Genomic DNA, 26316 nt, shown 5'->3' with positions numbered 1-26316 from the left:
TGAAGATTGCTTACTCCATGCCAGAGTACATTATGTGAGCTGTGTCTGAGCTCTCCATTTTGCACAGAATTATGATTGCAGCTGCATCCCGAGAGCTGTTGGCATTTAGTCTAGAGGGCTGTGGTTCTGCTCACCAGGTAGATGACTCAAAAATTCATACGCTCAAGCTTTAGTTAATATTAAAGGTCCAACAATCCCTTCGCTCTCTCTGAAGCATCTTGAAGCAGTTGACCCACCTTTGCTGTTTACATTTTCTAATATTTTCTCCTCAGATCCGTGAGGAAATCAAATCCTATGGAATCAAAATCTATCAGTTCCCGGAATGCGACTCCGATGAGGATGAAGAATTTAAACGGCAAGATCAGGAATTGAAGGTGGGGAGGAGCTAATGGGAGTCTGTTGAGTTCCTTCAGATATTCAAGAACACAAAAATTAGGAGTAGGAGTAGGCCATTCAGCCCCTCGAGCTGCTCCGGCATTCAAAAGATCATGACTGATCTGATTGTGGTCTCAACTCTACTTTCCTATAAGAACACAAGAATTAGGAGCAGGAGTAGGCCACATATATGGGGCAGCCACATTGCTGTCTTGTATGATAATACAAAATATGTCATAAACAGAGACACTGCAGTTATAAATAAAACTGTAAAGGGTGAGAGTGCATACACTTGTTATATTATAAGTAGCATTTACACCCTGACTATCCAGGGGTCTCACTCCCCTTCGTTCCAGTGTCAGGTTCAATCCTGACTCTGAATGTATACTTCAACTATTGTATTGATGGGAAACAAAACCATTTGGCATTGACACTGCACTTATAGTGTAATGCTACCCATAGTCCTGTAGAATGGGGTTATCAAATCTTCCTGCTTCTGAGCCTCCCCCTTCCACATTATAAAAATTCCATGGTCACTTGTAATAAAAGTTTTTTTTAATACAAATTGGTTAGACAGTTAAACATACGTACCAGCTATTATTTTTGTTTTCCTTAATGTGAAACTTGTTGCTTATGCTGAGTAATAGTTCCAATGCTGGAATCACTGGCAGCATTGTGATGGAGCAGGTCTGGCAGCATCTGTATGGAGAGAAAAACAGATTTAATGGGCTGGGGTTTACAGCCGTAAATCAGGCGGGCTGCCCCCTCCTCCCCGTGTCAAATGTGGTGTGATGACCTTGGGTTGGCAATCCAACGTCATCACGCCAGTCTCCGATATTACAGAAGGCAAGCAGGCAAGGAAATGGGAAGCCTGTCTGACATTTTGAAATAACTAATTAACAAGCTATTGAGTTTGTTAAAGAGCCAATTGTATTCAATTTTTCATTGCCCATTCCATTTATCGGATGTCAAACAAGAAAAGGTTCAGAGGTGCTTCGTGCCAAGTATGAGGAAGTCCAATGTAGTCAATGTCTAACCGCACCCACTATCTACTTGGTCACTCCCATGGGTGTAGTGGAGCTGTCACTGACAACTTTTGAAGTTGCTGACATTGCACACAGTGCTTTACTAAACTCTCTAATTCACCATCCATCCCAGGCCACCATAGATAGCTGTGTGTTGTGGTCTTCATTTGGGAAATTCCTGGATGAGCATTGTGTAGTTCAATTAAAAGTGGCTCCCTTCCCTCTGGAGGAACTATCACTTGTGTTCCCCATAATAAGATGCCATCCTAGCTGGTTATTTCATGTCTTCTGTTGAAGTACGATTGCATTTCATCAGATACGGGTTCCTGTAACCAACCATGAAGCACTTGTTCTTGTACCTGAGATAAGACTGGGCCCTGACTTGTCCAGTCCCTGTTCTGTCGAGCACATACCAGCGAGGAATCTAAGAAATTTAACAGTAAATCAAGTTCCTGTGGAACTGAGACATGCTCATCATTTTCTTGTAAAGGCAAACGACTAAGGGTATTGGTGTTTGCAATTTGCCAGGCTTATGTACGAAAGTGTATGCGTATGTTGCCAGAATTAAGGCCCATCATTGTATTCTTGCTGAGGCTATGGGTGGTATAGCCTTGTCCTCATTAACCAATCCTAACAATGGTTTGTGGTCTGAAGCCATTGTAAAATGACGGCTGTGTACATACTGGTGACATTTCTTGACTCCAAAAATGATGGACAGGCCTATTTCTATCTGCAAGTATCCCTTTTCCGCTGTGGTGAGCATCCTTGATATGTAGATTTCATGGGGTTTCTTCTTTTGTTTGCAAGCCTGCTTGAATCTTTCCTTGCTTTGCCTCATCATATTCCATTTCTATGACAATAGTAGCGTTCGATTTTTTTAAACTGCTAATTGCTAAACGACTGCTTGTTCCCACCTCTATTAAAATTATTCTTCAATTTCGCTGCTAAGTTATTTTTCTTTATTCTTTGGCTAGCCGGGGCGGTTTCCCGCTTCTCGGCAGAGTCACGCTTTTTCACGCCTCTTTCAGCTGAAGTTTCCCGCTCGCCTCTTCTCTTCTCTCATAATTTCTCTCACTTGAAAAAAGAACATGAGGTGTTCTATATATTGACACCAATCGTCTGTGGCAGATTCGAAAGGATCAATTCTCCCAAATTGTGGCATTTTGAGAGAGGATAACTTCTTCAATTCTAACGGAGCTTGCTACTTACAATCACTGGGCGAGATTTCTTTTTAATTTGATTTCTTCTGTTCAATCTTGTTTTATCCTCATTGTTGTAGGGTGACCAAGTTGTACTATTAGTGATAGAGTTGATCTGCAGACACTTCTTGGGTGGAAACATTAAGTTTATTTACAATATACTCAGCGGCAACTACATGTGTGCTTTCAACTCCAACTCTAATTCTACATTGACAGCTGCGGTACTCTCCTATTGGTTACTACAGATCATGTGATCTCTCCTAATAAGTATTATTCTTAAAGGTACATTATGCACTAAATAAAACCATAATTACTACAGACAACAAATGCTGGCCTAACCAGTGATGCTCACGTCCCATGAATGAATGTAAAAAAAAATACAATTGGAACATGTAACAGGTATAGCTTCTGAATGCTTTTTGTGCAATGTTCATTAATCTCCATCTGAGATGCAATTTTAGACAGTGCTGCTCAGTACTCAGCACTGAAGATGCTCAGTTGTTTCAATTGTTTTGTTTTCATCTGGTCTTTAATTTTCGATTGCAGGACAGTATCCCATTCACTGTGATCGGTAGCAACACGGTGGTTGAAGCTAAAGGAAGGAGAATTCGGGGGCGACTGTATCCCTGGGGTATTGTAGAAGGTAACACACATCATTAATCTTTCTTTAAAAACGGTTGTTGAATCTAAATTTTGAGATTTTCTGGTCCGCCTGCTGGAGGACCAGAAATTCCCACCCGAAGTCAACGGACCTTTTGCTAGTTTGTCAAATTTTCCATCCTGCCCGTGACAATTCCCATGGCTGTCAGGACCAGAAAATCCAGGGCTTTGTCTTGCACCTCGGGTTAAAGGAAAAAGACAGGGATATTTACCTGGACCAGCACCATTTCAACAGTTCAAAGTTTCGAAACAATGTTTGTGAAAACTTTGTTAAATATCTGGTTTTGTAAAATAGTGGCTTAATAAAAAAAAAATAAACTGAAGTCTAAAAAAATAGACAATATCGAAATTATAAGAAGCCTAGATAGTGTAGATAGGAAAAACATGATTCCCCTTAGTGGGCAGGTCAAAAACCAGGGGGCAGAGATTTAAAGTAATAGGATTAGAGGGGATTTGAGAGTAAATGTTTTCACCCAGAGGGTGGTGGGTGTCTGGAGTTCGCTGCCTGAAAGGGTGGTAGAGGCAGAAACCCTCACCGTATTTTTTTAAAATAATGAGGTATGTGTTTGAAGTGCTGTAATCCACAAGGCTTTAGACGAAGAGCTGGAAAGTGGAATTAGGCTGAAAATTGTTTTCTGGGCAGCACAGACCATGATGACCAAATGGCCGCCGTCTGTGTCATAAACATCTATATTAGTTCGAAAGTGGGTACTTTTATTTTGGTCAGCATGGTGTCTAACACACCATGCCTGAGTGCCAAACTATTAATTGATACCCACCTGCAGAGTTTCTGATTACCTAATATAAATGCGCACACTCTCCTCCTCCCCCGCTCACCGGGTACACATCCTTTCAGCTCCCAATCCAGAGAGTTTGGAACAAGATTGCAAATCCAAAGTTATGGCTTTCTGCCCTCCACCACTGTCAAGTGTGAATTTAGAATTTTACTTGCTAAAAGTACAACTTAACTGAACTGCTTCTAAATTGGATCTATCTCAGCCTCGAGAACATTACCTTGCAAGCTTACGCCTGATGGGAACAATCCCAGCCCCTCCTGACGAGCTAGTTCTCCCAGTTTCATTGCTGATGCAGGCCAGCTAGAAAATCATCAATCATCCCTGGATCTGCCTGATTCGGGTATCAGATTACTAACTGACCACAGATGATTGGCCTCTGCCAACGAGCATATCAGTTTAGAGTCACCTTAATCCCTGTTTACCTAGCTCCTTATCTCCAAAGATAATCACTAGTTGGCCAATTGATGACCACAAGTTTGATGCCTCATGGGGTGGATCGCAGGTACCAGGAGCACCTCATAAATAACATAACAAGCATTTATCCTCTCATAGACCAGCCCCATCTACATAAAAAACATTATTTTTACTTTTTTTATGTGATTGTTTTTGCTCTTTATTTGTTCAAGCCCATAACTAGAGTCCATTCTTTACATTTTCCATTCTCCCCTCAAGATGTGTGTTTGATTTCCTCATTAAAGAAAATGATCCAATTGTTTTGCACGTTGGTTGCATTTGAGCTCCGGAATCTGTGAAGTGAACTGGAGACCCCAGTCTCTAACACTTGTATTTGTGACCAGCACACCTCTATCTCATTTCAAATGATGTACTGTGCTTTGGTTTTCCTTTTTTATTGTTTTGCATCTGTAACAGTCATTTTCTGATGGTTTCACATTTATCATCTGGGCCTTTCTCCAGGACAAGGAGCTAGGGGTTTACAAATAGCCATCGATTTACTAATCTAACCCCAGCTAAAGTATAACTTTTTAGGCCACTTCTTCACAAAGAGTTACTAAGCAGTGGCCTTAGGGGGGCCAAGTTAAATATAGCTCACTCCATCTTATCAGCTAAACATCATACTCAAAAGACCACACTCCCTGTGAGCAATGCTATGGGCCAAAGCACCGCACTGTTCTGCCAACATGCTATAAAAGGGTAAGCCTCCACTCGTCTAGGCAAAAACCAGACCAAAGACCAGTGCATATTTTTCATCTAAACTATCTCAATGATGAAAAGGCCCATTTTGGTTACTTGGTTTTGATGGATGTCTAATCTTTTTGAAGCACCTTTGGTAATATTCTTGCCTCTGAGTGGCAATGTTGTGGGCTCAAGCTCAACTCCAGAACTTGAGCATATAACCTGGTCTGATACTACACGCAGGAGCACAGCTTTGTTGGAAGTGTTGGCCTTTGGATGAGATGCAAAACTGAAGTCTTCCCTGTCTGTTTGGATGGATATTAAAGGTTCTATAGCACTATTCAAAGAACAGCAGAGAGATCTCCTGATGTCTTGACCAATGTTCTTCCCTCATGAAAACCATGTTGTTTGTTTCATTGCACTTTGTGGGGCCCTGCTGAATGCAAATTAGCGATACATTCACCGACTTAATAAAACCAAGTGCATGTCAAAGTAATTCAAGTATGCACAGTGCTTTGGAGCATCCAGAGTTTCCTGATAATATAATAAACATAACTATTGCATTCTTTCTATCCTCCGACTCTTTGCAGTGGAGAATCCAGTGCACTGTGATTTTGTGAGGTTACGAAACATGTTGATCCGAACACATATGCAGGACCTGAAAGATGTGACACGTGACGTGCATTATGAAAATTACCGAGCACAATGCATCCAGAGCATGACCAGGATGGTGGTGAAAGAACGAAATAGGAAGTAAGTGCATTCACTTTTACCTAGCTGCAATGAGTTAGTACAGTGTAGCCAAAATACACATCACATGTGTGTATGAAAGTATATTGGTTATGATACTGGACTGGTAACTATAGAGATATTGAATTCATAATCACACCATGACAAGATGTGAAACTGAATCCAATAATCTGATCATTTGTGGGCTAATATCAGAAAAGAATACTATGAAAGCTGCTTGATTGTTGTTAAAAACCAGGTTCATTCCTGTCCTTCAGGAAAGAGAATTTGCCACACCTGCCTGGTCTACACATAACTCCAGGCAGATATTTGTGAGTGTCGCTTAATAGACTGGACCAATAAAGGCTGACTTTCCAGTGCTGCCCATATCCTGAGAACCAATCAACTAAATGCCTAGATTTCTTTTTGCTGTTTTTGTGATACCTAACTTCTTGTTTTGACACTATGCTGACATGACTAGACATTGGCCACCATCCTTTTGGAATGCTAATGAAAGGGTGATTGGGTGGTGTATAGATTAGAAACTCACTGTTCATCTCTAGGGCCTGAATTGTAATCCATCTGAATGTACTAGGATATAAACCCTTTGTCTAATGACTATAATACTGGTGTGTGAAATGAGTAAATTGCCAATCTCACTCAGACAGTGACAGGACAGCTGGTGTGGGAAATTGAAAAATATCACACTATGCAGTTGAGAGTCTGGGATAAAGCATGTTGTTTAGGCTGAGCAGAAGGAATTTGCCATTATCTATCTGACATGGGAATGCTAGACACTGATCTGAGCTGACATTCTGTGTGTTATATTTTCTAACCACTGATTTCATGTGTCATACTGTTAAAGTAGGAACTATTGACTACAATATATCGATGTGTAATAATACAAAGTGAAGAACCAATCATCCCCATATTGGTGGGTCAGCTTACTTAATCTAAACTTTAATTGTTCCTCTAGTATACCTGACTTTCCAAACTTTTCTAAAGCTATTGCAATATTCTATTTAAGAGCCTTGTCTTCCGTGACAGCTTTCCTGGTTTAAAAAATTTGTTTCTCTCCCTTTCTCTCTCTCTCTCTCTCTGTATATATAAAATGTATATATATTATATACAATTTCTTTTCCACCGATGAATAGGAATTAAAGGAGTTTCCAGCACATTGGGTTTGAGATATTTTTAATTACTCAGGCAAGTTAACAAATTGCTTATTATTTAGACTGGTGAAATAGCTTCTGTTTAGTCTGAGTGCCCTTTTTTAAACTTATAAGAATGTACTTTGCCAAAAAGGAAACATTAAAAGATTTGTTTTTCAAATCCTTTCAGTGAAAAAATGGCCCAAAAATTCTGAAACATGACAGTGGGAAGAATCCATGATACTTGGCAACAGAGATGATGTTAAACAATGTGATCGAATCAAGGGATAGTCAAAAGTGAAATAACCCTCAAGATGGCATGAATGAAAAAGAAATGATAGAACTTTGTCATCTGAAAATATAAAATAAATTTAGACAATCTCAATAAGAGTTTGAAGGAAATCTTTCTCTGTAGGCTCTCAGCCTGTTGGAGAGGTCCTGAGCTGTTATCTCTCCACAAACCCTCAGACTACAGTCAAAGCTCTAATCTGTTTTCTGACAAATATCTAAGGAACAGAAACTGCACGCTTTCTCTTCAGCAAGAAAGAAAAGAAGTCTGCTGTCGAGAATGAGTGATACAAGGCCTGGCCCAATGGGTGGTTAAATAGAGCGGAGTGGGTGAAGATTACCTGGTCACAAAGGCCATGAGTTATTAAATTAAATTGATGAGAACCAACACTGGTCAATATTGAGTTGGAGACTGAACCTGCTAGAGGAGCTGATTCGTGACTCATGTGGGTGCAGAGGCGGCAATGGTAGAGACAACTTGTTTTTGTTTAACACCTTTATTGCAGAAAAACATCAAAGCCATCTACAACCTCCTGGTACATTCCTTCATCTACAACCTCCTGGTACATTCCTTCATCTACAACCTCCTGGTATATTCCTTCATCTACAACCTCCTGGTACATTCCTTCATCTACAACCTCCTGGTACATTCCTTCATCTACAACCTCCTGGTACATTCCTTCATCTACAACCTCCTGGTTACCTCCCTTCATCTACAATCTCCTGGTTACCTCCCTTCATCTACAATCTCCTGGTACATTCCTTCATCTACAACATCCTGGTTACATCCCTTCATCTACAACCTCCTGGTTACATCCCTTCATCTACAACCTCCTGGTTACCTCCCTTCATCTACAATCTCCTGGTTACCTCCCTTCATCTACAACCTCCTGGTACATTCCTTCATCTACAACCTCCTGTACATTCCTTCATCTACAACCTCCTGGTACATTCCTTCATCTACAACCTCCTGGTTACATCCCTTCATCTACAATCTCCTGGTTACCTCCCTTCATCTACAATCTCCTGGTACATTCCTTCATCTACAACATCCTGGTTACATCCCTTCATCTACAACCTCCTGGTTACCTCCCTTCATCTACAATCTCCTGGTTACCTCCCTTCATCTACAACCTCCTGGTACATTCCTTCATCTACAACCTCCTGTACATTCCTTCATCTACAACCTCCTGGTACATTCCTTCATCTACAACCTCCTGGTTACATCCCTTCATCTACAATCTCCTGGTTACCTCCCTTCATCTACAATCTTCTGGCTACCTCCCTTCATCTACAATCTCCTGGCTACCTCCCTTCATCTACAAGCTCCTGGTTACCTCCCTTCATCTACAAGCTCCTGGTTACCTCCCTTCATCTACAATCTGGTTACCTCCCTTCATCTACAATCTCCTGGTTACCTCCCTTCATCTACAATCTGGTTACCTCCCTTCATCTACAAGTTCCTGGTTACCTCCCTTCTTCTCCTTCATGTGTTCCTCCTGATTTCACTTTGAGATTTAAGAAATAAGGAGAAATAAGCTGTTCTTTGCACCCCTTCACGCTCCCCCCACTGTCTCAGGTGAAACAACTGTTGGTGATCACAGTGACCCGCCCCAGCAAAGTCCAACCTCAGTTTCTCAGTAAGACTGCTCCATTTTGGAGCACTCACCCTTTTTTTTCTTTATTCTTTCACGGGATGCAAGCATTGCTGGCAAAGCCAACAGTTGTTGCCCATCCCTAATTTCCCTTGAAATGAGTGGCTTGCTCGGCTATTTCAGAGAGCAGTTAAGAGTCGACCACATTGCTGTGGGTCTGAAGTCACATGTAGACCAGACCAGGTAAGGATGGCAGATTTCCTTCCCTAAAAAGCATTAGTGAACCAGATGGGTTTTACAACAATCAATGAACATTTCATGGTCACCATCACTGAGGCTAGCTTTATATTCCATATCTATTCATTGAATTTAAATTCCACCTGTCGTGGTGGGATTGAACCCATGTACCCAAAGGGTTAGTTTGGACCTCTGGGTTACTAGTCCAGTGACGTTACCTCTATGCCACCGTCTCCCCACCTCTGCCTCTACCTCAGCCTATCAGGCACTGAAAACTTCATCTGTGCCTTAATCAGCCCTGGACCTAAATATTCTAATAGTCTCTCAACCTCCATCCTCCAGAAACTTCGCTTCATTCGAAACTCTGCAGCCTGTAGGTAATTTCCCTCACCCCAGTGCTGTCCGTTTTTTGCTGTGTCCTGGTCCTCCAGTGCCTCGTTTAAAATTCTTATCCTTGTGCTTAAATCCTGCCATGGCCTCAACTCCGTCCCTATCTCTGAAACTTTTGTTCCTCTAACTTTGATGTTGAATGTCATGTGCATTTCTGCCACAGCACCGCCACCATCCCCCTCACCCTCCAACCCTGTGTTGATGGCCATGTCTAACACCAAGCTCTGGCACTATCTCCTTAAATACCACTGTCTCTCCACCTGATCACTTCCTCTTAAAACTATTATTCGGCTAAACTTTTGATCACCTCTCCTTTGACCAAGTGCCCCCTTTTTTCCGTTTTACCTCTGTAAAGTATCTCGGGATGTTTCTCCTTGTTAAAGGCTTTCTACAAATGCAAGTTGATGTTGTCACTGTTACTGTCTCTGCTCCCACAATGGTCAAAAATCAGTCCAACCTGCCTATTCAATTCAGCTCAATATTGACCAATGCTGGTTCTCATTAAGTGACCAAATTGCTGACCAAGTGTTGATTCAAGTCCAAAAGGAAATGGACCAAATTACGGAACTGACCCCCTGTTCCAGCATTCTTCTCAAAAAATGAAGAACATCTCCAAACTCTCCAAATACCCCCTCCCACCCCAGCAGAGTCTTTCTCCAGTCTCCTCCCTACGATACCTTCAGCAAGTAAAAGTCTACCTCAGCATGTAGTCAGCTTTATTAAGATAATCACTGTAATTCCACTACTAGGAATGGCATGACTGAAACAAGGCTGCTTCACAGGGCCTCATCCCTGACATCAAGTCAAGCTCTAACAGGTACCACAACAGTTGAAACATTGCTCAAGGAAGAATGCCACATGCCTTCAATCAAGGCAAGTTGTTACTTTGCAAAAAGTCAAACAGACTCTGAGTTTTCCCGAGGAAGGTATAGAGAAGCAGTGCACTACCAAGCACAGATTATCTGGTAAAAGCAAAAAACTGCGGATGCTGGAAATCCAAAACAGAAACAAAAATAAAAATACCTGGAAATACTCAGCAGGTCTGACAGCATCTGCGGAGAGGAACACAGTTAACGTTTCGAGTCCGTACGACTCTTCAGCAGAGAGGAAAAATAGAAAAGAGGTGAAATATAAGCTGGTTTAAGGGCGGGGGGGGGGGGGGGGGGGGTGGGACAGGTAGAGCTGGATAGAGGGCCAGTGATAGGTGGAGATTGCCAAAAGATGTCATAGACAAAAGGACAAAGAGGTGTTGACGGTGGTGATATTAGCTAAGAAATGCGCTAATAAGTGACATTAAGGGTAGAAAGCAGGACGAGCAAGGTACAGATAGCCCTGGTGGGGGTGGGATGGGGGGAAGGGATCGAAATAGACTAAAAGGTAGAGATAAAACAATGGATGGAAATACATTTAAAAATAATGGGGAAATAGGTGGGAAAAGAAAAATCTATATAAATTATTGGAAAAAAGGGGGATCGGAAAGGGAGTGGGGATGGAGGAAAGAGTTCATAATCTAAAGTTGTTGAACTCAATATTATCTGGTTATTTTCTGACTTGCTGTTTGTGGGATATTGCTATGCATGAAATGATTGCCCCATTGTCCTAATTAACACAGTCACTAACTTTTGTTGCAAAACACTTTGGGATGCCCTCAGAACATGAAGTAGTGTTATATAAATGGGAGAGACCCCTAACCAACCAACATTCCACTGGATTTTAAAGGAGATATCTCACATGTTGAATATAAAGTTTGCCTATCAGTTTGGGTCCAGAGTAGACTGATTTCTTAATTGATCCAGTAAACTTCTGGGCCAGGTGTTAAATGGAGGCACTGCCTTCCTCAGATTGATGCAAACAATCTGAAAGCAGTATTTTCAGGGGTACAGGGTGTTTCCCGAAGTTCCGGTAAGATTCCTCCTCAAGCAGTGATAAGAGATTAATCTGATCATTCATTGGGATCTTGCTATGCACAGATTAGCTGCCTTGTTTGCCCTGCTGACAACAGTAAATACATTACAAAATGAATTAATTGGCCATAAAGAGCTTTGGAATATCCTGAGGATGTTCTACAAATACAAGTTCTTTCTTTAACAAAGTTTAACAGGCTTTTATTTGGTCAGGATTCAGAGATAAAGAATAACGATACAGTACTAGCCTACCATGCTGCCTGGTTACATTATGATTTTCAGTGTTGTAACCATCAGCTACTACTGTAAAGTGATCCAAAAAGTCAACAGAGGAAGATAGTAATAGTGACTATATAAATAGTAAATCAGAGTTTAGCTGATAAATGATTAATGTTTACAATCAAAATATGTTGACCGACAAATTGTAGGTCAAAACTGACTCAGGACATTATGCAAATAGTGTCAACATGCATATCACGCAGTTTGTACAACCTAGACAACAGACTAAACCACTGAATCTCTGCCTAGTTACATGAGTTAGTGTGTTTACATTGGGCAGGCAAGGATAGGTTATAGGCACAGATCACTCCCCTGATAGAACAAGCAGGGCTATGATATTGAGATCAATATTCCCAACACTGGTGAAATCTGTTCAGATAACAGTACATAGTCGATTGTAATTCCAACAGTTACACAGGACAGTGGAGCACAGACACAACTACCTCTGGTCCTCACATCAACTAACCCAGTAGATTTGTGGGGAAATCACTGCACATTCAGAAACAAGACCAAAAAGAGCAAAACACAGCATTGAAGTGTGTGCAACTGTCTTCTGCTTCATGAGGGCACAATATTAGAATGTTGTCTATCACCTACCCATGAATTGTAAGATAAGACCAAACCTTGCACAGGAAGGAAAGCTTTTTCACACACAGGATCTGGAGATCATTGGGAAATTAGTGCAGAAATACAAACAGAAGACCATGACTACAAGGGAGGCAATTTACTCCAAACTCCAAATCAAACCTGAACAAAGAATTCCAGAGATCATGTATATCCTATGTAAAGTATCACACAATGAAAAATAACAGCTCAGAAAACAATAAGAACATTTAACAAGACATCTGCCTGCCATCAAACAAGAAATGCATAGTTGCAATTAGTTTGGGAAATACCAATGCAACAGGATTGAAAAGTGAAATCAGAGGATTTTGATTGAAACGTGTTAATAGAAAATAGACTGGTCCAGACTTGACTCAATAGTGAAGATCCCACAACCCCTCCTCTCGATAGTACACTGGCTTAGAAAGTTTGCTAGTTTCATTCTGTCCTTAAAATATAGCTGGGTGAAGAGAAAGAAAAACGATGAGCATAAGGAAGAGTGATCACAGACTTGCACTGTGGGTTTGAATGTTTCAGTTATTCAGGACAACAGAACACTTTATGAACATGAATAGAAAAAAAGGGTGAAGATCTTTGCACAATACTAAAATAGCAAAAAGTCAAATGGTCATTTGAAACACATTATCATGGATGCTCTCGAACTACTGAGAGATTGAAAGGGGAGCGTGAACAAAAGAATACAGCACCATCTAGTGCCGTCAGTTATTATCACACAACAGCTTCCGGGTCAGGCTGGAATTATCTGTCACAGTATAGTACTTGCCAGCACGCTGCATCTAGAGGACCATTCGCCCCTGGCCCACTCACCCAATGCTCTGTGGTCGGACATGCATCGTGGTAGCCTCCCCAAAAGCTGTCAAAAGGATCTTTTGGTGGAATGGGAGTGAGTGAGGATTGGCTGCAGCTAGATCCAAAATGGAGAAATATTTTAATCAATTTTTATATTTAAAAAAAAATCTTTTATTTGTAGAATTGACCACTGATCAATTGAGTAGGCTTTCCAAATTTTGATATCTAAATATTATGCAATCCCCTGTTGTCATAGCAACACTTGATGTTAGGAGTAAGCCGGTAATCCCAGATGCCACCATTCCTTTGGTGCAAATGGTGTATTCCTGTTATTTGTGTAGTGTTACAGTGCACCTGCCTATGTGACCAGGCATAATATATTGTCCTTTAATGCTTTTGGAAGAAGATTCTGGAAGTGACAGGACAAGTAGGGAGCCAGCAGAGTGATCCATAAAGAGCTTCCATGCGTGCCCACTCCGGTTACACCAGGGGCCTTCAGCTCTTGAATGTATTGTCTGCTATTTAAAAGTCAATTTAGTTCCACAATGGAAAGAAGCAATGAAAGAGCTTGTATTTATATAGTGCCTTTCGTGACCTCAGAAATTTTCAAAATGTTTTACAGCAAATTATATATTTTGAAAGCATAGAGCATGATTTCCCGGTCCCGGCCGCTGGTGGGATTTACCAGTGCCACTGAAGTCAGTGGACTTTTGTCTGGTACTCTGTATCCACCGTGTGGGAACCCGCCATAGCAGGGCTAGAAAATCCCGCCATAGTCACTGTTGTAATATATGGAAATGCGATAATTGATTTCTACACAACAAGACTCCACAAACAGCAATGAGATCATTTGTTTTGAGAGTTTTGATTGATGGGTAAATATTGGTCAGGACATCAGGCATAACTCCTCTGCTCTTCGAATATTGTGTGGGATCTTTTATGTCCACCTGACAGGGCAAATGGGGCTTCATTTCAATATTTCATCTGAAAGATGGCACCTTTGATTGTGCAGCACTTCCTCACTATAGGGTTATCTTAGATTATGTGCTCAAATTTTGGAGCTGGACTTGAACTCAAAATCTTCTGACTCAGAGGTAAGAGTGCTACCACTAAACCAGTATACACAAATCTCACTACAAGATGGAGTTTAAAAACTGGGCTGCATTTGAATCTAAGTGCTAGGGTCAGAGACATAGACTTGTCATTCCTACTGTTTTGGGTTCTAAAAGGATTAAGCAGTCAAAATGTATTTGACACAGACTCTACATAAATGAAGAGTTAAAGATGTACCTGGGAAGCATCTGTAATATCAAATCAGTAATCGAACCTAATGACACAAACCATTGGCTTCTCCCCAATCTATTGAACAATGGTGAAAATGACTCTGGACCGATCCTTGGAAAATGAAAGAAATTATTGGCAAACTGTAATTGTTTTGTTGCTTGAAAGAAATTATTCTTCATCTCTACAAGCTCTAGGTTTTTGTGTTTAATACATAGTTCAGAGGGAGACTCTTTTCATGTCTGTAAAACTAAAAGGGTATTAGAGATCTACTGTAAAAGATCTACTAAAAGATAGGGAGATACATCCAATGTTCTGTTTATTACTGGATTCTTTCTTTCATTTGGGTTTGTGCTCTATCGTCCAATTAAACTGTGGAGTGGTTTTGGCAACAACAGAACAATTGGGCAGATTGGTTCATGCAGTTATCCAGAAGTGATGGTCACCTAAACACAGGAAGTTAAAAAGTCATATTTGTACCCAATGCAAGCCATAGTATCTGCTTCAGTTAGATGCACATGGCACTGTACTGTCAAAGCAAGGAGGGTTTAACTGCCCCCAGTGACACTGAGGGTTGCCTACAGTGATGTAGCTGCCTGTAGAGGTAAACCTGTAATGTAATGTAAGCAATGAGGCACATCGTGCTAACACCTTCCTAAGTACAAAGATATTAAAGATATGGTTTGGGCACAGGAAGAGCTTGAGGACTGTGCATATTGAAGATCCTACCATTTTGGGAGCGGTGGGGGATTGTGGGTTGGGGGGAAGAGGTTTTTCAGAATGATACCGGACTGAAAGAGTTATGTTAGGAGGACAGGTTACATAAACTTGATTAAGGAGCCATCTAATTGAAGTCTTGGAATTAATAAAAGTTCAACTGTCTAGATATAGAAAAAACATTTCCTGTGTTGGGGGAACCAGAACAAGGGGCATAACCTTAAAAATTGAACAAGGCCAGTCGGGAAGCATTTTTTTCACACAAAGCATGATGAAAGCCTGGAACTCTCAGAAGGCTGTGGATGCTGGCTCAGTTGATATTTAGGAATGAGACAGATAGATTTTTTGTTCAATAAGGGTATCAAGATATGGAACAAAGGCAACTTAATGGAGTTCAAATACAGATCAGTCATGACCTCATTGAATGATAGAGGGACAGAATGCCCATTCCTGGTCCAATCTCAGTCCAGGAAAAGAGAGATTTGGGGTCAGCCTATGTCCCAGTTATACTGAGGCCAGCCTGTTTGAGTTTTACTGTGCGATATGCAAAAGAATGTCTAGGGACCTAGCAAATGAATCATGTTGAAATCTGTATTAAGAATTTAAATTAAATTGAAAATGTTTTTGGTTCTGTTGCAGGTTGAGGTAGTTTGAGTCCCCTTCAAATCAAGTCATCTCAGACCTGTTTTACTCAAGATCCTATAGCCATCTCAGCCTGGCTATCTTAAAACACTAATAACAACCAACTGAAGCTGTAAAGAGAGTTTTGTGGTCCCTTGGTTGTTTATAGATACTTCCTTGATTAATACCAGGTAGATCTAGATCAAGCATTTACACCCATTCTATCACATGGAAAAGCAGGATCATTGGACAATGGGATTATTGCCCTAGATTTAATCCATTTTATTCAGTGCCAAAATAAACCCTGAGAAAGAATCTCATCATTCTATGCAAGAACATGACCAATTTCTTTTGGTTGAATGAGAAAATTACACATCAATATCTTCACATTACCAAGACATTTTGCAGGTGCTGGACCAGAAAGAGACCTGAAAGATTTTTTGATCTTGTGATGTCTCCTATTGATGACTGAAAACAAAAGACAGATAGAGAGAGTGTACCCTTGTTGAGTAACCTATCTAACTTTAACCAAGATAACCCTTCCGTAGGATCAGAAGCTTGGCCTCAAACCTGCTCCACCATTTGAATAGACCATATCTGATCTGTACCTCAGCTTCATTTATCCAATATCCATATCTGTCAATCTCAGTCTTGATAATTTCAATTGATGGAGAGAAAGTTTAATATTTCCTCAAGTTTTTAGTGGACAAACCCGAGTGTCCTAATTTTAAGATTGTGCTCCCTTGTTCTGGATTCCCCTACCTAGGAAATAGCTTCTCTGTATCTGTGTTTTGAATTCTTTTCACATTTTAAAAACATCAGTTAGTTCACCTCTCAGCCTTAACATTGTTAACTGTTTTGATGGGGTTTCACTTACTCGTAACTTAGGGATAGTCAATATATAGTTTTTCTTGAAACTATTTACACTATTTACAAAGACCTCATAGTATGTACATTGTTCTCTGGACACAGGCTGTTCTGTGTCTAGCTCTCTTGGAGCCTCTTGTCATCTGACCCTGATGTCATGCTTACATCGTCATTAACATTATTGTCTCATTAACATAACCATTAACCCTTTACTCAACATCTTCCCCAAAGTATAATCTCAAAACTACTACATTATTTTGTTAAACTATTTACATTACATTCCCACTGTCTGTTAACCTCATGTACTGTTTACAGTTTCCATCCAACTCCTACCTCCTCCCCCCGAGTCACTGTCACCAAAAGTGCCAATCCCCAGCAGTGTTCGCAGTTCTCTTGGAGGACTTATGGGACGTGAGTGTTCTGTGTTCTGTTCTGTGAAGAGTCTTCTATTTGGAAGGCAAACACATCGGTGGAGTGGGATAGCAACTTCTCATGACAACTGGCTCCAGGGCTGTGACTCTTACCGTGACCTGACAGTAAAGGCAATGAAAACCAATCAAGGAAAAACTGATTCAAGAGAGAAACCTTCAGGACTGGAATGATCATAACTCCTGGAAAAGGAAGACAATGAATTGACATTCTCCCTGTAATAATCTTCTTCTGTGTTATAAACTGGGGAAAGGTGAAAGCGCCAGCTTGAGAAAATGAAGGACTTTCAGCTCCTATGAAGAAGCTCACAGCTGTGTCATTCACTGCTGCTGTGACAACAAGAGAAATATTCAATACCTGAGACATGAATGAATCGGGTAGACATAAAGAAGAACAAAGAACGCCCTGAAGATACTGTAGAATACGAGGAAAGGAAGACTTCCCTACTCCTCTTAGGGTAGGAATTTCACTTTCTGTAGGTGGTGGTATCATTTCCATACTTGCTTCAGCGTGAGGCTGATCTGCTGCAGACAAAGGGATGTTGGGGTCAGTAGGAGAAAATAGGATTGCACCATCATCAGCAATGGAATAAACCTCCAGACCTGGATCTATAGGGAGATCCTGTGTAGTACTCTTCAGCTGTAGACGCTTTGTAGTTTGGGCCTCTGCTGCTTTACTGAATGAAGATTTGAATGCATCCGTGACTTGCTGGTGAGATCCGAGCATGAACTGTAGCTTACATTTGTACGAATTAATAAGCTCTGAACTTTCACTATTTGTTTGATCCAACTTGTAGTTAAGCATCTCATTCTCCCTGGATAGCTTTCTGCTGGCTGCAAGCAATTGTTGATGCATGTCATTGGTAGGCTCAGTGAAATAAGTAGACAAATTCACCTCTTTGTTATGTTCTCCAACAAAAGGATAATTCTCAAAAACAACAGACTTCACAAGCATTGGCAGTGGAGTCAAAGAGTGCAGTAAGATCTGGGACCTCTTCTTCCAACAGATCATCTGTTTCTGCGACAGCTTCATTCACTTGAAATCTGTCCAGAAAGAGCCAACCAAGGTCTAGGAGCTCCTCTAGCGTATGGTCACCATCTTGTTTACTGCAACCTGTTTCCGCCTCTTCTAGCCTGCCTGCAAAGAGAAGTCGGAGATCTACAATCTTGTCCTGCAGTCCAATGGATGATGTTTCGGCATTAAAGACCAGCTCACTGTGTAATGAGTCAACCCCCACTTCTGCTGCAGTTTTGAACTTTCCCAGTCTTTGAAACAAGTTTGGAAATTCATCCCTGAATATTGCTCTGTTGTCCTCTACTGTTACCTCATTGAAGGGGACCAAATCCTAAACACACTGACTTGCTGAGCAGAGAAATTTGCTGGGTCTGTAAGATATAAAGAGTATTGTTAATTTCTTTCCCTTCATGCCTAAGAGTTATAGTGAACTGACCCTTCACTTTCAGATCTATGCCTCCTGGCCCTTGTAGCTTAATTCAGATGGCTGGATTTCTATTTCCTTAAGCCAGTCCTTAAGCCAATCCAATTTGTCCAATAAGATTGTGGACCCAGCCCCGATGTCCAGTTTAAATTCTGATCTGTATCCTTAGATTTCCAGCTGTGCAGACCAGAATTGTTTATCAGGATCTTTAATTTTTCCTAAGAAATCATCAGGTTAAAATGCTATATTTCCAATTTCCTGGACTTCAAAATGGTTGGAAGTTTGCTCTAGTTTTCTGCCTTTAAATTGAACTTTAGATCTGCAGAATTGTTTAAAATATCCAGGCTTACCGCAGAGAAAGCATTCGGCTCCCACTGCTGGGCTGTCTTTGCCATGATGCTGTTTTTTGGCACCTCGTCTGGAACATTTTAATATAGGTGAAGGGTTCTTCCCACCCCTTCGGAAGTTTTGGCAGGCCTTTTCATGGGCATTTTGGTGGACGGGGCTCCCGACTTTGGGCCTACATACTGGATCGACCCCTCCCGAGCCTCGACATCTCCCTGAAGTACTTTCCACTTCTGTTGCCGCAGCTCCACCTGCCTTACAAACTGTTCAGACTTCTCTAACATCAAATCCTCTTTGGTTTGAAGATAGTGCGACAGCGTGTTATCGAGGGCACTGACCATGATGTGGTCACGAATTAACTCATGCTTTACGGCACCATAGCCAAAACTACTTTGGTGGAATCTTGCCCATCCAATGAACAAATTCTCCTTAGGGCTGAAATAATTATCCAAGGACCTCATAACCTCCTCATAGGATGCCGAGCGTTCTCGACTCCCTGTCTCACCAGGACACCATCAGCTATGGCCCCGATTGCATGAAGAAGGATACAGACCTGGTGGTTTTGTGCATTTTCTTGTAAGCCTGAAGCTGTTTGGTGCCTTTCAGCTGTCGCCTCCATAGCTCCCATCGTTGTTCTTGCTGTGGACCCTTGATGTGTTGGAAGGGCTGCGGAAGGGATAGTGACTGCTCAATGGTTGCCGACATCAAAGGCAGATTTTTTGGGTCGGCGGGCAGGTGTGGTTGGCGGGCCCAGGATCGGCCAGGAAATGGGCCGCTGCCCACGATCGGTCCCTGACTGCGATTTCATGCTGGCGGGCCAAATAAGGCCCACCCAGTGGGAAACGCGGCTCCCCACTGGTTGGGAAGGGCCAGGCAGGGGCGGGGGCCTGTCGGCTGCCGGGTCCAATGGTGACCCAGTTTAAAAATGGCACAGGCAGCCTTTGAACGTTGTCACGGAAGAATATTCCTTCTGTCTCTTGTTACCTAACATGATGGAGAAGAGTGAGGCTGGAGACGCCAGGCGGGAGGGCAGGTTGAGTGGGCACTCGGCCCCCCCGCCTTTTGGATGAGTGCCTCGCAGTCCTCCAGAAGGAGGTAGCTGACAGGAGGGGGCACCCTTGTCCCCAGAGATGGGAGAAGGAGGCCACCGCACCTAACAAAGAGGGTATGGAAGGAGGTTGTAGTGCATGTTAGCAGCCGTGAGATGGTGTGGCGCACATGGGTGCAGTGCCAGAAGTGGTTCAATGACCTGCTGTGCTCAGGAAGGGTGAGTACCATGTTGGCATGGGTCAGTGGGCAGAAGTGTTAAGGTGTGGCCATCCCCCCATGGACCTCAGAGGCACTAGAGTCTGAGTGCCAACTGTCAATGACGCCAGAGCTAGCCAAGGGTTGAGCCCTGGCTGCTTGGACTGAGTGCCTTGCGGCGTGAGGGTCATGACTCGGATGTGTCCTGCGAGGTGTTCCTCAGGTGGGGTTGGCCAGGCTGCAGTGGCGTTGCAGGTAGAGAGTGGACTAATCAATGCTCCTCTGTCCTTTCAGGAGAAGACAAGTTATAGCCAATCAGAGAGGCCACGTACAGGCGGAGGCCCACCCAACCTCCTGCTGCTCAGCAGGTTCAAGCAGAAAGCCCTAGAGCTTAAGAGTTGGCACACTCCCCGTGCAACCGGGCATGGAGAGGCGGGGGGTACCAGACGAAGGTAAGAGCGCAGAGCACAGAGGTGAGAGTTTCGAATTGTGCAAACATTCTGGTGCAGTCTCTTCATTGATGTGAGGCTCGAACCTGGAGTCCTCATTGATCATCGAAAGACGATGGCAGCATGATGCAGATCTCCATTGTCTCACCAGGGTGCCTGGCATCCACAGTGACAGTGTGATGACTATAGCTAATGACATGTCCTTCTTCTCCCTTAGATTCGCCAGCACACACTCGCTCTCTGGACCCCGAAGAGCCACCCATGACGCCAGAGGACCACTGGTCTCCACATGCATCTGCGTCACACCCGCTCTCTGAACCAGGCACTAGTGCTTATACCAGCACCTCGGGGGTTGTGGGGGGTGGGGGGAAGTTTAGATCGGCGGCTAGAATGTCGGTGCACATTGGTGAGGGCACTTCACACTCGCTTGAGGTGCAGGTGAAGGCAGAGAGTGCCCAGGGAGGACTGCTGGAGACCAGGACAACGCTCAGTCGGAGGCAGCTGATGAGCCTCTGGATTTGTCCATCAGGCGGCAGATGTTGGATGTCCAGTGGGGTGTGTGGGAGGATCCTACGGAGATCCATGAGGGTCTGCTTGCCACAGTCTCTGTTGTGGAGAAGTCCAGGTAGAGTATGAGCACTGCGTTGACCTTCATGGCCGAGCGCACTACCTCCTCCATTGAGGGAAAGCGACTCTCTAGAGAGGCAGCTCCAGAGACAGAATATGGGATTCCTGGGGTTGTGCTCAGACCTGCAAGCCCTCACACAGTCAATGACCTCAGGTTGTCAGTGTCAGAGTGGGAGGTGAGGCACCCAGTATCCTAGCTAGGTGCCCGTCCATCAAGGGTGAGCAGGGAGGTCCAGATCGACCTCACGTTAGCACATGTGCTGCTTGTTTTCTCTATGGGCTCCTATCAGGGCACTCAGAATGATGGCAGCAGCTCCTCCACCCCTCCGCCAGTGACCATGGCATCTGATGAGTCTGCGATGACTGGGGAGATGCCAGCCGTGGCACTGGCCGCTCTCTCCCAGGCGGGTTCAGCACAGGCTCCACTGGCCAGAGAATGACTGCCAAGGTCATCAAGGCCAAGATGACAACAGAGTCAGCAGCTGTCTCCAATGCCGGTGCCAGTGAGGGCGGTGGGGCGGGGCGGGGGTGGGGGGGGGGGGGTGCTGGGGGGGTGGGGTGGAGGGCACCAAGACACAGCACTCGGAAATGTAAGTTTAAAAACATCATGAGCACAAGAGTCTTAGGTCACAGGTGATTTTCTGTTCACTTATGTTTGGTTTATATGTCTGCTGGTGTGGACATCAACACCAGTAATGGTAATATCATAACTATTTCAATGTGACAATAACATTGAATTTGCTTTGGTTCTAATGGTGTGCTTCACCTATTTTCTTTCTGGTAGAGGGTACACCAGAATGTAATGCTGGACGCGAGTGACTGGATACTATATTACACAGCCACTGAGTGGACTTTGGGTGCAAATGAAGGGGTCACTTCAGACGTCTGGGATGGAGATGGCAGCCCTGCCATGAGGTGGAAGCAGATCTTTGGCAGCCTAACTGAAGGAGCATTGGATCAAGGCATCCCTGGTGTCCCTGCCTCCCTGGAGGTTACCAAGGTCTGCCTCCATGCCCTCAGTGTTCTCCTCACCGTTCTCATTTTCAGACTCACCACTGTACTCATCCTCTGTGGCCTGTGCAGCTCTTCCTCCAGTGGGTCCCCCCTTGCCAGTGCCAGATTATGGAGAGCGCAGCATGCAACCATGACACCTGTTCTGGGGGGTATTGTAGTGCTCCCCCTGAACGGTCCAGGCATCAGAAGCGCATCTTGAGAAGACCTCTCTATCACCGCTCTTGTGGAGGCATGACTTGCATTGTAACGCTGCTCCGCCTCTGTTCTTGGGTAGCAGAGAGGCATCATAAGCCACCTTTTCAATGGATAGCCCTTGTCACCCACCAGCCATCCATCCAGTCAGGCTGGAGCACTGAAAGAGCCTCGGCACCTGGAAGTGTCTCAGGATGTAAGCGTCATGGGAGCTGCCAGGGTACCTTGCACAGACTTGCAGAATCTGCATCCTGTGGTCACACACTATCTGCACATTCATGGAGTGGAAGCCCTTCCTATTGACGAAGGCACCCAGCTGACCCGCTGGTGCCTTGTTGGCCATGCGTGCAGTCAATTGCATCCTGGATGCAGGGGGATGCATCAATCACTGCAAAGCCTCTGGCTAACTCAGCCTGGCTGGCCTCGTCCGTGTGGTAAAGAATAAAGGTCAGTACCCACCTGAACAGAGCATCTGTCACCAGCTTGACGCAACTGTGGACAGCTGATTGGGAGACACCACGCAGATCCCCTCTGATCCCTGGAAAGAGCTGGAGTCATAGAGGTTGAGAGCCACTGTGACCTTCAGAGCCACTGGCAAGGGGTGTCCACGCACACAGTCAGAGCTGATTTCAGGCCCAATCATCTGACAAATGGAGGTCACTGTCTCCCTCAAGAGGTGGACCCTCCTTCAGCATTGCACCTCAGACATATTGAGGTAACTGCATCACTGCCTGTAAACCCTGGCAGCAGGATAGTGGCATCTTCTGCTGCCCCTTCCTGCTGGCCCTGCACCCCTTGTGCCTGCGCCTCTCCTCCCACAGGTCCTTCCCCTGGAAGCTGCATTGGGACACCTGGCCTCCTCTCCCTTCTGCTCCTCATCCAGAGGAGGTGTCACCAGCAGAGACCACAATCCCCATTACCAGGGTAACGGAAGGCTGTCTGATACCTGGAAGGGTCCAAATGGTCTGAATCCTCCAGGGGCCTTGGAGACACCAATATGTCCTGAAATGAAGCCTGGAAATGCTAACAATGAACCCCCAAACAGAGATGAAGCTGCCAATTACCAAAAAGCGATCAGCAGCAAACAATCTCCAAAACTCCTCACTATTCACACTGGCACTGCTGCTGACCCCCTATCCCACCCTTGGATGAGGTTTTGCAAAATGTCGACTGCCCGTCTGCCCATTCTGCCTGTGCAACGAGCGCGAAATCACATGGGCAACGTGAAATCCAGCTTAATTGCCTTTTTAATGGCCTTAACTGGCCTCATAATTGATGGGCACGGCTCTGACTCCCACACGCACCCACTGACCGGGGCGCTCGTCCGACGACATCACGCACTGTTTCGGGTCGGGCGCACGCCTTGCCCGCTCAGCAAAAAATTCTACCCCATGAGTGGCTCACCAAGGTGCATTTCATTTTTGTCCTTCTTTGTTGCGAAATCAAGCTGTCTCAAGGTCTTCACCTTGCATTACCAATCTGTCATCTCAATTTCTTAAACTGCGGTCTCCAGCGCTGCCACCATGTTTTGGTGAGGGTTCACCAACTCTGAGTGCTTTGAAGTTAGTCAGCATATAGTTTTTCTTGAAACTATTTATTTACATTATTTACAAAGACTGCAAGGTAAGTACATTATTCTCTGGACACTGGCTGTGCTGTGTCTTGCTCTCTTGGACCTCTTGCTCACCTGATAAAAGGATGGTCAAAGAAAGGATAGGGCCAATTAGGGGACAAGAATGAAATCTTTTGCAGGTACAGGTCATTGTTAAGATCCTAAATGAGTACTTTGCATCTGTTTTCAGTAAAAAAGATATGGCCAATGGCACAGCAAAACAGGATTTAGTAGGGAAATTGGAGTGGAGATGGTGGTACTAAAAAGGCTGGCAGTGCTCAGAAAGGTTGCTGAGGGGTGTAAGGGTGGAAATATCATAGGCTCTGACCATAAACTTTCAATCCTCCTTTGATATGGGAGTGCTGCCAGAGGACTGGAGGAATTTAAATGTTACACCCCATTCAAAAATAGAGAGAGAGAGAGAAAGAAAGAAAGATAAACCAACTAACTGCCAGTCAGCCTAACATCAGTGGTGGGGGAAAATCTAGAGACAGTATTCTGAAACAAAATAATTGTCACTTGTAAGAATATGGGCTGATAAGCAACAGCTAACATGTGTTAAAAGCAAAATACTGTGGATGCTGGAAATATGAAATAAAAACAAAACTTGCTGGAAAAACTCAGCAGGTCCGACAGCATCTGTGGAGAGGAATACAGTTAATGTTTCGAGTCCGAATGACCCTTCTTCAGAACTAAAGAGAAGTAAAAATTTTCACTTCTCTTTAGTTCTGAAGAAGTGTCATACGGACTCGAAACGTTAACTGTATTCCTCTCCACAGATGCTGTCGGACCTGCTGAGTTTTTCCAGCAAGTTTTGTTTTTGTAACAGCTAACATGTAGGCAAATCATGTCTGACTAAGTTCTTCAATCAAATAATTGAGAGGACTGATGAAGGTAATGCAGTTGATGTTGCACATTTGGAGTCTCAGGTGGCATATGATAAAGTACCATATTGCTCCCTCAGCACTGTGCCTTCAAACACTGCCCCTTCAAACAGGAACAACACGGGTTGGATTACAATATTCCCTTTAAGCCACATGGACGTGCAGTCACACAGCAATCTAGAACATACCATACAGTGCAACAAATAGGCTGCACACAACAAAAAATAAATTAGAGAGAACATTGGTTAGATACAAATTAAAGCTCTCTCTCCACTGTCCCTTCAATCACTCTGATGTCAGGTACGATACGGGTTAGATACAGTGGAAAAATAGCCCTTGACTCTATCCTTCAAAACACTCATGATCAAGTATTACACGAGTTAGCTGAAGTAAACCCACCATCTACATTGTCCCAGTAAGCACTCCCAGGTAAGGTAAAGCATAGATCCATTTCACCCTGCAATTCCAACACCTCATCTCTATCCAGCAAGTGAAATTGTAAGCTTCAATAGTTCTTGTCTAACATGGGATGTTAGAATTTCCCGATGCAAAGATCTCTTACAGTTTGTAACCGCCAGTTATAAATCAGCTTTTCTACTAGACATATGAAAATATATATTATACATATATATACTATATATATATATGTGTGTGTGTGTGTGCGTGTGTATATATATTTTTTTTTATATATATTTTATATATATATATGTATATATATATTTTTGTATATACAAGGTGATTTAGTGAACAGACAGGCAATAGAAATTAATTCTGAATATTTTCTTGCAGTATATTTGCCTCTGTCAGAGTATGCATAATAAAACTTTTATCATCATTCTTGCATTCCTGTGAACATTTCTCTCAGAGCATGGATTGTTTTACATATAATGTTTACAACTACTACTGGAGAGAAGTTCATTGAGGTGAATAAAGTAATAAAAAGCATCATAGGATGATACAACACAGAAGGAGGCCATTGGATCTATCGTGCCTATTCATGCTCCTTTGTAAAGCTCTCCCACTAGTCCCACTCCCTTATTCTTTCCCATTGTCCTGCATATTTCCCTTCAATTCCTTTTTGTTACTATTGAAGCTGCTTCCACCACCCTTTCAGGCAGCGCATTCCAGATTGCAAGAAGTCACTGTGTAAAAAAAAAAATGTTTCCTCATGTTGCCTGTTGCGTATTGCACTGAGCAAGACTAACATATGCAGGCAACCATTACTGAACTAACTTTATTTATAACTTCCAGCAGAGAGGGCAATATAACGCAATATGCTGATCTTGAAATATACCACACTCCCTCCCCACTTAATAACAACCTATGCATTAAAATGTAAAATGATACATGCACATGATTTCCCAGAATACAATGTGACTGAACCAATACCAACAATACTTGAAATTTAATAGGTCCAGT

The 26316-nt window shown here is 43.2% G+C and overlaps 1 protein-coding gene across 1 annotated transcript in view; it reads left to right on the top strand.

The window, feature by feature from the left end:
• Positions 1 to 26316, top strand: part of LOC144684558 (septin-5-like) — an 89027-nt gene that overhangs the window by 49399 nt on the left and 13312 nt on the right. Inside the window, exons 8-10 of the mRNA XM_078548476.1 lie at positions 273 to 374; positions 3146 to 3242; positions 5781 to 5943. Coding sequence (XP_078404602.1) covers positions 273 to 374; positions 3146 to 3242; positions 5781 to 5943 — 362 coding nt within the window. The remainder of the gene's footprint in view (positions 1 to 272; positions 375 to 3145; positions 3243 to 5780; positions 5944 to 26316) is intronic.

The sequence above is a fragment of the Cetorhinus maximus genome, chromosome 9 (genome assembly GCF_964194155.1).
Source record: "Cetorhinus maximus chromosome 9, sCetMax3.hap1.1, whole genome shotgun sequence".
Taxonomy (NCBI): Eukaryota; Metazoa; Chordata; class Chondrichthyes; order Lamniformes; family Cetorhinidae; genus Cetorhinus; species Cetorhinus maximus.
The sequence above is the reverse complement of the archived record's forward strand: the minus strand, read 5'-3'. Positions and strand labels throughout refer to the sequence as shown.